The sequence below is a fragment of the Telopea speciosissima genome, chromosome 3 (assembly GCF_018873765.1).
Source record: "Telopea speciosissima isolate NSW1024214 ecotype Mountain lineage chromosome 3, Tspe_v1, whole genome shotgun sequence".
NCBI classification, from domain to species: domain Eukaryota; kingdom Viridiplantae; phylum Streptophyta; class Magnoliopsida; order Proteales; family Proteaceae; genus Telopea; species Telopea speciosissima.
The window spans coordinates 6,408,912-6,421,883 of NC_057918.1; the positions used below are offsets into that span (position 1 = coordinate 6,408,912).

At 38.3% G+C, this 12,972-nt stretch overlaps 1 protein-coding gene across 4 annotated transcripts in view; it reads right to left on the reverse strand.

The window, feature by feature from the left end:
* Window positions 1-2,977: 2,977 nt before the first annotated feature.
* LOC122656368 (zinc finger CCCH domain-containing protein 27-like) overlaps window positions 2,978-12,972 on the reverse strand; it is a 28,713-nt gene continuing 18,718 nt past the window's right edge. The window contains exons 6-7 of one of the 4 annotated variants that reach the window (XM_043850852.1): window positions 12,009-12,558; window positions 2,978-3,216 (exon numbers count right to left, since the gene is read on the reverse strand). In XM_043850852.1, coding sequence (XP_043706787.1) covers window positions 3,170-3,216; window positions 12,009-12,558 — 597 coding nt within the window. In that variant the 3' untranslated portion in view covers window positions 2,978-3,169. Of the gene's footprint in view, window positions 3,217-12,008; window positions 12,559-12,972 lie in introns of those variants that run through there. The other 3 variants (XM_043850853.1, XM_043850855.1, XM_043850854.1) reach the window with 3 other exon arrangements.

Genomic DNA, 12,972 nt, shown 5'->3' on the forward strand with positions numbered 1-12,972 from the left:
ATTGAATCTATTGTTCTAAATCTTATCTCTTTCAAGTCTGAGAAGTATACTCTTCTGTCAATCCCTGCAATTTCTTTTTATTATCTCTGGATTGCTCCTAACAATGTTAGTTTTAGGAAGAAACTCCCCAACCCAGTTACGCTTATTTAAACTATACATCGTTGGTTAACTAACTCAGAATCATTCCATGGGAAAATTCTAAGGTAATTTCTGAAGTTCAGACTGATGATGTGTGGGGCAATGACGATTATCGTAGGTTATCATGTTGGGTGCCATAATTATCATTCATTGGAAGTTATGATACTTCAAAAAGGGCAGCGGAATGAGCTACTCTATTATCTTATTCTCGTTTTATTGCAACATATATGAACAATGGTTCTGCAGTGAGTTCACAAGAGTCAGAATTGCAAAGAGTTTACCAAGGACTATACCAAAGACTACAAGTAGGGATGTAAACAGATTGGATTCGGCTCGGATAGTGCTATATCCGCATCCACATCCGATTAGCTTTCGGACGGATTCGGATAGTGCTAAATGGATACGGACACGGATACGGATCGGATATTTTATCCGTTTACATGTAAATATAGTTTTTTGGATAGCTATCGCCTATCCGTATCCGTATCGGTTAAGCTTTCGGACGGATTCGGATAGTGCTAAACGGATACTGACACAGATACGGAAACGGATTTCGGTTATTCATTTACATCCCTAACTACAAGGAGCAAAAGATCAGGGGTGGGTGCATGCTATAGTTTGGATGGACTGTCAAGTAATAGAATGACTCAAGCAAAAGAATGTGAAAGTGTGGCTTAGGGAAATGTTAAGATTGTAAAAGGAGAGGTGACTATCGGTAATACATGGGCAGTAAGGGTAAGGCCATACAAGCTCTCGGCTTGGTAACTAGGGATGTAGATATTATGATTTTCTTAAATGATATTTTCATCATCATTAAAAAATAAAGGGAAATTTACATCTACCATCCCTGAGTTTCAAATAATTATGTCTACCATCCCTGGAGTTTTATCTATTTCTTAAATCTCCCTTGTATTTTGAAAGATTCTTACAAAGTACCCCTATCGTTAGCTAAGAATAATTAAGTGATGATTTCATCGCCTAAATATTAACTAAATGCCCATAATATCCTTAATGAAGGTAGTTTTACATTGAGACAAATAACAATAGGGTAAAATGACCAATTCGTAATGAGAAAGGGCCAAAGAAGGATATATTTGGTGGGCCACTTTAGACATTTCGTTATGCATATGCAGAACTCCATTGGAATCATTAATAGGAATATTTCCGTCAATTCATAATACCAAAAGTTGCAGGGATTAGCAGGCCGAGAGTCTTCTCCTCTACCTCCGATTTTGACTACGATAGGCCCAATAATCATCCTACGTTGAACCCTTTACCCTACCCTTACACTGAGGAGGCTCAGTAGACCGAGTATATCTGCTACTCTCGCCCCAAGCCCAAGCTTATCCCGCTTCCAGCCTCGCGGTAAAGAAGCACCCACAGTCCTCGACAACAGTAACGCATACGGCTACGGTGGTAGGCCAAGTAGTTTGTCTTTAGTTATTTTTATGTTAATTGATGAAGATACTGTCTTCTGTTTTCTAATAGTAAATAGACACCATTTGATATTTGGTTTCTGGTTTGTGCTCTAAAATTAATTGGGGTTTTGATCCATCATTACTCATTTACTTTGTTTTTCAGAAACTCGACGTAATGAATTTGGTGCCCATTTACTCTGTTTTTCAAGAATTTGACATAATAGTTTTGGTACTCGGCCAATTACTCTGTTTTTTAGAAAATTATTGGTTTTGCTTTCCATTTTGCCTGTTGAAAAATTAGAAATTGGTTTTTGTTGAAACCTTGTGGATGGTGGGGGGGGGGAGGATATTTCACTCTTGAATCTTGTCATGTTAACTAACAACCTGCGGCATTACTTTATTTGATCTAGCATGTTAATACCCCTTTAGTTGTTTTAGATCGAATTTCTAGAGCCTCACAACTAAGGATTGACCTGGCAAACTGAGCCCTTGACGAAATCTGGAGGGAGCAGCACTTCTGAGACAAGCAAGGATTCGGGCTTGTCCCTCTCCAAGTCTGAAAGCCATGTTAAAGCTAGGGAGGGTGGCAGAGAAAAAACAACTAAAGAAAATTTGAACCCTAATACTCAGAACTCGTCTTTCACTCTGCTACTCACCAGTGGCGGAGGTGTTGGGGCTAGTGCCAGGGATAAGTGACGGTGTTAGCGAGTTGCAAAGGGCGGAGATGGGAGGCGGAACCAATAGCAGGGGTGAGAGCGCAATTGCAGAAAAGTGGTTGAAGAAGGAAGATGAAGAAGGAAAAAATGGGCAAAATTATCATTTCCTTCCAAAACTAAGAGAGTTAATACTTAGGGGTACAGAAGTAATTTTATAAATTCCAAGGGTGGTAGCTGTAATTGTTTAAAAACCCATGAGTGGTAGACGTAAATTTCCAAAAAATAAAAACCCTGGTACCATTATTGTTTCTTGTAATCCTGTGCATTTAGGCCAAGTTTGTTTTTTTGGTAGGAGCATTTAGACCAAGTTAGAATGGGTTAGAATAGTTTTGTATGATCTTTTATTTTTCCATTCTAATATGCAAATTAATCTCAGCTCTGCCCTTTTTTTTCTTTCTCCATCTTTCTTTTCCCCATTTGATTTCAGCTTTTTGGTCAAGGAGAGCTAGTGTTGCATTGGGCTCGCAATAAAACAAATCCAAAGAGAGTCTGGTTATCAGGCCAGTGTGGGCTGGCCCAAGGAGGTCATCTTCACCAATGGGTGAGCTATCTCAGGGCTACTCTTCACTTGAGCCCATAAAAAATCTGCAGCTGATGTAACAGTATTTGTGAGAAAAATACAACGAACACATATGAAAGAATGCTGTTCCAGGGAAAAAGAATTCCTAAGACACAAAGGTGAAGATTGGTGTTATTTTTTTCCCCCTCTTTTCCTTCATATTCTTCTCAAGAAATGAAAAATTCACTCACAGCTAAAGTAAACCGAAAAAGGATAGATACAAAAACCTGCGGGTCACCAATTTCATGAAAACCTGCAGATATTACAATAAGAACTTAACTGTTTCTACAGTAAAAAAGGTTGAACCCGCTGAGAAGCATATGTAGGTATTGGTATGGTCATGGTCCCTCAATCACAGAATTGGATCCTTGAGCATTAAAAGGCTCTGTAAAAATCAACAATAACAGAATTTCAGAAAAACAATAGGCCAAAGGTTCTGTGCACAGCCATGCATCGCACGCAAAACATTGGATGAGGACAATAGGGGTCAAAATGACCAAAAACCTCTCCCCCTATCTGACAAATAGTTCAATCGCCATGGGCGAATATGCATGAACCACTTTCCTAAACAATATTATGTATCAAAGCATGTATTTCTTTAACTTCCACCAAGTATGTTATACATTAAAAATGTCTAAGAAACAAGAGCTATTCATAACAGAAACAGAATTTTATGGCATTGTAATCAAAAGTAACACAACCATGACAATTTCCGAGCCTGAGAAAATTGTAACACATCCATGACAATGTCTGGGCCTGTGAAAAGGTGAGGGAAATGAAGAGAAATGTGCTTACAGAAATGGGTGGCGAAGGTTGCATTCTGAACCAGATAACATATCCCACTCCGAAATCCTAGTTCAATATGCAATTACCACGGTGTTTTAAGAATCGGGATCAGTCAACCGGCCGATCCTGACTCTGGTTGATTCAATATGGCTGATTCTAGGGTTTTTTGGGCCGATTCCGTGTTTTGAAACCTTGGCAATTACCCATATGGCAAGACAAAAGCTTTGCTAATCAGGTCACTTTCTCCACCGGAAATCAGTCATCTATTCCAACCCTTTTGTGTTCCACAAGATTCAACCACTGGTTTCTCCCACTAAAACATATTGAAATCCTTCACCCAATCCTATTTCAAACTAGGTGATGCGACCTAGGGTGTTCCCAAACCCTGCTTCAGGGTCGCTATGGACCACCCAAGTGCTAAGTGGCTCAACAATTAAAGGTAATGGAAATTTTGTAAATATGTTGAACAATTTAGGCTCCCTTCGGAAGATGAAAATAGAATCAAGGACAAAGTGGTGATATGTTTAGAAGAAAAGGATAGAATTGAAATTTAATTAAAAATTGGAAGAAGAGGTAAACTATGAAGGGCTTTATTGTAAAAGGCCAAGATGTCCTTACTTGTAAGTAAGGGATTCATAATCTCCTTCCACAATCCACAAAGAAATAACAAACCAGCGGAGAAGGGAAGCACTTGAGACTGGGAAAATTTCTAATTGAATCCCAGTGCATGAGGCTCCCGATATTAGAGGGTCAGGAAGGGGCAAATGTATGCAGCCTACCCCTGCTTCCCAGGAGAGGCTGTTTCCAAATTTTGAACCCGCAACCAACAGGTTGCAATATACACCTAACTGTCGCCAAGACAAGGATCGCAACCCATAATCTTGTTGAATGCATGAAATACAGCCCCACATATCACAAAATAAAATATATTTTATTCTGCAACTGGTTCTGGCGGTAGCCAAGTAATCAGACCTGAACTTCCAACCAAATCTCTAAACAGGGGGTTGATTAAGAGCTGAAACTTGAGGACTTGGGTCATCTACACCAAGGGTGCTCATGCCCAAAATATCAGGTCAAATGAATGACGAAGGAGATCGATCAACTGTTTATGGGCTGCAACTATCGCCCAGAACAGAAAGGCCAGCAAAGAGTAATGACAGAAAATATAGGAAAAGAGGAAAGAAGAAAGGAAAGCTGACCTGAGAAAGGAGAAAACAGATTCGAATCGAGCAAGAAGGAAAGGAAGGAGGGAAAGAAGAGAGAAGAAAAACACTCAATCAACCACCTGAAAGTAATGTTGGCAGTCATGACCCAATACATTAACCTGGCCCCTTCTTAAAGGATCCGAGAATCTCCAAGAGGCCCTAGAAGGAGCGCTCAGACACTCACTATTCAAGGCAATGTCACCTACGATAATCAAATCTCTCCACTCTGGCAAGAATGAAACCTCCACCACCATCATGATAACCTTCACGAATCATGAACCAGTACACCAGATAGTCCACGGCACACTTTGATAACACCCACCCCCACCCCACTAATCGGTCCGTTTAAGAATCACATCTATTGATGCAGATTCAAGGCTCAGAGCACACACAATGCGAGGAGAACCAGACCAGGAACACCCCCCCTCCTTGTGATTCTGATTTTAGGCCTATTTTCTGGTTCAAAATGAACCATTTCAGTTCGGGTTCTCCAACAGTGGGTCAGTTTAAGCACTATCTTTTAATTTATTTTATTAATTAGTTTCCTCATAAAGGCTGGAATCCTGGGTATAAATTCCAATCATTTTTCTATTCTGTTTTGGCAAGTCCTAGTCAGTATAGGACTTTTCTATAGCTTGTGATTAGGAGGAGTTTTCCTGATTTGTTTTGGTTTTCTGTTTCATGGTCAGTTTATGAGTTCTAGTCAGTCTTTAATTTTATTTTTAGTTCCTGTGAGGGTTAGGATTGGCTCCAGTCCATTTCAGCAAGCATTATCTAGAATTTCTCTTAGATTCGAACCCATAGCTGACGATCGAACTACAATAAATATCTTTTGTTTCCTACTCACACAAACCCATATCCTTGCTTTTCTATCAAATCTCTAATTCTGATCTTCCTCCCCAATATGATATTATGGTACCAGTATAGACCGAAGTTCCATCATGGAGAAATAGGAGTAATGCACCAGAGATAATATTTTTCCGTAAAGTAAAGACCCAGAAACAGGTTCAAGAGTACCATCAATATTTAGCACTCTCTATATAAGTTTGTAAGGGGCTCCAGCCTTTTGAAAGTTTTTGAGTAAGGAGAATTGGCTTCAGCCTTTATTTATTCTGTGGTGATTCAGAATTGGCACTGTGGTGATTCAGTCCAGTCCTATTGTGGTGATTCTTCAGTAGGTTGATTGGTGGTGATTTCAAAGTCATATCCTCCTTTCTTATATTCTCTATTTTCTGGTTTTATCTTCCATTCATAAGTCAGTTCTTCCGGGGCATATTATTCTGGTTTCTAATTTTGAATCTCAGTTTTTTATCTATAAACAATTGTTTATGTCATTTATTGCTAGTCAGTACTTCTCTTGATCCTTACTCTGATTCATACCTTTGAATCAGTTCAGTTCAGCAATCGGATTGTTTTCTAGTTGAGCTTTCTTATTCAACTAGGATTCTCAAGTATCTTATAACCTACCCATTAGAATCTGCTGAACCTTAACTGAGATATTCCTCTAATCTGGAACACCCTTTGACCAGCCTTAGGTATGTTTGCTTTTTGAGTTAGAAGTTTTCTCCCATTCTGGTCCAGCAACTCTGTTGTGAGTTTCCTCAACTGAATGGAATTTGACCAGATCTCAGAATCTGACCATCTGATCACTCAAGGAATTTGATATCGTGTTCTCCTGTATCACAATAGCCTTTGAGCAGAGTTTCAGTCACATATGAGTTTTTTTATTCTGTTTTAATGAACTTCTCCTAAATTATTTTCCTTCGTTTGTGATTTTGGTTTTGGTTTATGGAATCCTTACCTTAGGTGACCCTAAAACCACATAATCTATCAATTAGACAGGAACCAGGATATTAATACAGTAATACCATCATGATCTCCAAATGCCCTTCAAAACACGTGACAGGGACTACCGAAGGAGCTAAAAATGATTTGCCCATCGCGCAGGGGGGAGGGTGTGTGGGTGTGTAAGTAAACCGTCTACTCATGGTAAATCTGATGAAGGCAATTGATGTGGAACCCGGGTCACAAAACTCATAAACTCGATCAAGTCTCTTGCGGTTCAAATCTTCCTTCATTCCAAATCTCAGACTCAAAGGACAACTCGTCAAGTCTCTTGCAGTTCGATTGGCTTGGCAGTAACAAGGTAGGGATAAAACAAATTACCAAAGGAAGAGAGAAGTGTAGGAGGGAAGGAAATAGAAGAATGGAGGGAAAAAGGAATAAGAAAGATTACCAGAGAAAAATTTTTCAGAATCGTAGAGGAAGGAGAAGGTAGCCACACAGAAAATGGATGCACCACACCGGTAACATCAAGCAGCTCAAAATTTTTCATTCCAAAATCTAACTGAGAATCATTGGCTTACATGCTATATAGAGTTAAGAAAAAGAAATCCCAATCCTATCCTATAACTGAAAAACAATAGTTAACTACTCTTAACTTTATCTACGACTCCATCGACATGAATAAATGTAAAAAGAAAAAAGAAATTTATAAAAATAACTAAAAAGAGAGATAATTCAATACCTTGACCATCTTCCGAAGTGAAAAAGAATCTAAAGATAAAACGTTGTAGGAGCAGTTCCTGAGCATAAGGATGGAGTCTCACTCAGTAAAGAGAGTTGTAGATTTGTAAAATCATGATAGAGTCTCCGCGCGCTAGTGCGCTACAACTAGTAGAGCAGCTTGTGGAAAAAGGCTAGCGCACTACTCTTCCTACGCATAATTGCATCACAATTCCATAAACTAGACTATATCCTTTGGCTACCAACCTAGCCTTATATCTTTTAATGGTACCATCTGATCGGTGTTTGATTAAATAGACCCATCAGCAACCTATGGTACCGTGGAAGGTCCACAAGATCCCAGGTACAATGATATAGCCTCTTCTGAAATCCTCTATTATTCTAGGATTCCAAGTCTAGAGGCAAAGGAAGAGAAAGTGGTTCCTGATCGACTCTCAAACCCGCTCTAATACCAAGTTTGCACTTATAATATGCTAAAGCAACAAAGAGGAAGTCAAGAAGAGAAGAGCGAAAGAAGGAGAGAGAAGGAGAGAGGAGAAGAAGAGATTACGCAGAGAGTTGAGGAGCTTAGGTTGATGCCACTCCCCTATATTCACTAACGTGAGAAAAAATAAAGTAAGATTCATAAATCCCCTTTACTAACATGTAATACACATATGTGTCTATTTCCCATTCTGTTACCTATTCTACCCTAGCTATATGTTACTCTAATAAAGCCTGATCCCAACAGCCCACATGAAGGACTATTGGATGAAGAGGTGAAACACAAAATCCCCTTCCATAATGCACAAATAGAATCCACCAAAACGTTGGTACACCTATTGCATCCATCATAATCTAATTATGTTTGCAACATCATCCTCTATTTCTACTTCTTTATTTATGATTGAACCTAGGTACCTAAAATTTTCACTTTGTGGTATCTCCCCATCAATTTTCACCACCTCACTTTCAGTTTTATTGTCACTAAAGTTACACACACTATACTCTGTTTTTTGTTCTACTTATCATAAAACCTTTTGATCCTAAGGTTGGTCACCATAATTCTAACTATGCATTTATCCTTTTTTTTTTTAATTTCATCCACCAAAACAATAATATAAAAAAAAAGCATAAACCAAGGGATCTGATCTTTAATGTCTCTAGTTAGCTCGTCTATGAATAGCCAAAAAAATTTGTGCTAGGCGATCCAAGGCGTTCGAGGTCCTCCCTAAGTGCTTAGGTGCTTACGCGGCACTTAAGCAGCGCCTAGGTGGCCTAAATCGCGTTCCAGTATTATTTTTTTAATATGTCAGTTGTATGTGTGAAACAATCAAAACACACATTTGATTTATATGTTCTTGGAATTGGTCATTTTCAGGTATACCTAGTCTCACATTTGGTTTATACTGTTCTTAGAAAATATGATGTTATCAATAGTCTTAGCTAAATGCTGGTCTAGAAGTCGAAGAATTCTTCCCTTCAGTAGAGAGTGGCTTTGGATCGATATGACTTTTGCTGGTTCTTCTATTCGCGACACAGTTGGAAAGTTAGTTTTTTGTGCAGTCATCAACCACATCTGGATGGAGCGTACCCTTAGGAAATGGACCTCCAAATCTCGATCTCATCAGCAGATTTGGAATTCCATTTCCTTTGAAATCAAAGCTCGGCTCTCTTCGGCTCCTCCCTCCTTTTGAAATGAGGCCAAAGCCCTTCTTTTCTGTTTTCTCTTTCGCTCCCTAAGGGAGCTGCGGTAGCTTTCTCTCTTTGGTAATGAATTTTTTATTCACCAAAAAAAAAAAAAATTTAACATGCTCTCGATTTAAAGAAATGCTCTTGTTCTCTAAGAAATTTGATTGATCAATTATTTTTACATGAGACTTTTTGTATTAGGTAGAACACAAAACCAGCTTTCCAACAAATCCAAGATTGCTTGAATTTGATTTATATTGAAGGAGTTATGTTCCGGTCAAACCTGAAATGGTGTGCGCGAATGCTGTCAAAATCGCTCTGAATGAAAATATTTTTTTTAGATATCAAAGCAAATGAATATTTTACCGCACTTTTGGTTTTTAGCAATGTTTCACCATATTAAGATTTATGGAATTTTTAGATTTGAGAAAAACCCAGCATTAGAAAGTTGAAAATTTCACCTACTGCCAAAAATCCAGTTTTTGTTCTTGAACTGGGGGTTGACTTTTTAACTGTTTTTATTGGATTCAGATAGGTGAGGTATTTGTTTATTTATGAATAATATCTTAAGTAAGTTTACTTAAATGATTTTTAGCATAAACAAGTGTCAGAACCTGGTTTGATGCCAATTAAACCAATGTAAGGCGCCTTACAATAAGGTGACAGCCGCCTGGACCATAGTTGTCAAGGCGCCGCCTAGGTGTCCACAGGCGGTTTTGTTGGGGCCTAGGCGACCTCCGCCTTATTGCAAGGTGCCTTGCACTGGTTTTTATTGGTATTGAACCTGGTATTGACCCTGGTATTCAATAAAAATAGTTAGCAAATACCCCCTATTTGAATCCAATAAAAATAGTTAAAAAATCAAATTCCAAAATGATAAAAAGTCAACCCTCCAGTTCAAGAACAAAAATTGGATTTTCAACGGTAGGTTAAATTTTCAACTTTCTAATGCTGGGGTTTTTCTCAAATCTAAAAATTCTATAAATCTTAATATGGTAAAACGTTGCTAAAAACAAAAAATACGGTAAAATATTCATTTGTTTTGATATCTAAGAAAATATTTTCATTCAGAGCGATTTTGACAGCATTCACGCATACCAAATAAGGTTTAACCGGAACATAACTTCTTCAATATAAATCAGATTTAAGCAATTTTGGATTTGTTGGAAAGCTGGTTTTGTGCTCTTCCTAATACTAAAAGTCTCATGTAAAAATAAAATCATCTGACTAGTCAAACTTCTTAGAAAATAAGAACATTTCTCTAAATCGAGAACAATTTAATTACTCATAGGTAAGACCATATTTTCTAAGAACAGTATAAACCAAATGTGAGACTAGTATAAACCAAATGTATGTTTGATAGTTTCAAACTTCCAATAGCTTGCTTCTTCATTTTTGTGGTCTTCCAGTTCTATGTGATTTTTTATGACTTGATGTGGTTTAATATTGATTTTTGATGACTTGATGCGACTTAATGTGGCTTAATGTTGATTTTTGATGACTTGAGAAGGCTTAATGTTGATTTTTGATGATATAAGGTATATATTGTAACATACTAAAATATTGTAGCACACTAAGTAATGTTAGGGGGTAATAAAAAATAACACTTGGGGTTGCCTAGGCAGGCGCCTTGTCGCCTAAGCGCTTAGACACCCCTCCAACGCCTTGGGTCGCTTTGCCGCCTTGACAACTATGGCCTGGACGCTGCCTTGACAACTATAGGCTATTCCTTCCAACAACATTTCTTTAACACCAAATACTCTACGAAACCACAGCCACATTAGAAGTCTACCAAAAGAATCCTTATTGAAGTAGGATCCTAAAAGCAGGAATCATCATAAAGGACAGTGGACCCAACTAGGATAAGGAATGGGAATCCTCATGAAATTTGAGAAATCCTAACCCAAATAGGAATTAGTAATGGGAATCCTAATCACAGTAGGAAACCAATGGAAATATTAATAGGTAATTGAAATTGTACACCAGTCAAGAAATTAGAATTCAAACAAAAATAAAATAAAATTTCTAGTTCAAATAGGTAATAAATCAGAAATCGGATTCAAATAGGAACTGAGCAAGCAATATCAGACTGTAATTGAGAATTTGAATAAAAACGAATGGAATAGAACAAAACAAAACAAAATTATGATTATCCCTAAATAATAGCAAACTTTAGGAGTAATAGAGGGAAAACTCAGAACAGAGGTTCACAATTCAGATTTGAGTTCTATATCAAAACCACCAACAGATTTCAAAACAAGCCTCTCAAATGAATCAGAAATTATTCCTAAATCTAGATTAGAGTTTAGAAGTGAAAACCTTACCAGAATTTGAAGATTCGAATTCAAAACTTAAACTAAGAGCAAAACCCAGAATCAAAGTAAGATACAGCAACAGCCGACAGCAGCAAGCAAATAGTAGCAATGGCTAACAATAGCCAAGAAACAGCCCCACAGCCTTCCCCAAACAAAATAACCTAATCCATTCCAATAACCTTAATTCAAGCATGCGTAACACCTATATACAATGACTGACATCTGCTATAACACTTTCGGACTCCTAACCTACCAGAAGAGCATCTCTTTAGGTTTACCTAAAGAGACTGAAAATAAAGAAACCAAATAAGAAAGGTACTGACTCTAGACATAACCAAGCTTGAGTCAATTTCTAAAAGCTAGAGAAACAACCCAAAGCAAGCTTTTGGGCTTCTGGCACTTCAAGCATTAAAGATTCTGAAGGTTGGGGAGACATTTTTAAACTTGAGAGGCTGGCTTCTGGAAGCCTAGAAGCAAAAGCCCGATAAGCGTACCCAAATATGCCCTAAGTAAGCCTCATCTTGAGTTTTACTAGCATAACCTCCATTACCAAGCGAGTAGGAATGCCAACATTTCACATACATCATGCATAAAATAACAACAAAGAACCCAAGTTTTGTAAAATCTCATAGGCAGGACCCCTGAAATTACTGTTCATAAACTAAGCAGCTTACCTATATGCACAGAACTGACATGTGTGCCTTCCTCAACTATCAAAGTATCACTTTTAGGCGAATGAGTTTCACTTGAGGACACAGGAGAAGAACTGGACTGGCAACCTTCTACCACTTCTATACACTCAGCTCCACTCTTTATCCCTTCAGAATTCCTAGAGTCACCATCCCCAGCTGCAGTTACATCCTGAGAACCAATGCTTGTTGATTTTCCTGTACTTGATGAAGACAACCCAGATACTGATGTTCTAGTAGGAAGTTCAGCTTCTGGGGGGGCCCTGGGAGTAGGAATGGGAGAATTTTCTCTGCCACCAGGCTCACTAGTAAAATTATTGGAAGTAGCCAGCCACGCAAATTGTAAGCTGTGGCCATGCCAACATTTACCATTTAAGAATGCCCTCTCAGCTGCACGACGTGTTGTGAAAGTTATACGAGCAGAACAATTTGTGGATGGACCCAAACCGGCCGATCGAGTACAGGAGTCTGAATCATCTAGTTCAACTGCAGAGAGATCACCGAATGATTGAAAATGTTCCTTCAGAACAGCAATCTGGAAATATAAAGGAATCAGTACCAGCATAATGAACCTCATGTTGTTCACCAACAAATAATTAACAACTGGAAAGAAAATAAGACACTATGAAACTTCTGGGAAGTAAATAGCACATCATAATTTACACCAGGATTTAAAAGAGGGAATCATTAGTCAAATAGATAGGGATGATAGACTATAAGAACAATCAGGAGTTCAGGACACATCTAGCTCATAAGCACGTGCTGGGTCAGTTACCTGCAAAATGGACACTCTGTATGCCCTCCCCCCCCCCTCACACACACCACCAAAAAAAAACAGAAATTTTGAGACACTCTACCCCATTATTTCTAGGCAAGTAACTAGTAATCTTAAGTGCCCAAACTAGGGATGCACATCTTTGAATGGACAAGAATGTCAACTTAATGCCAA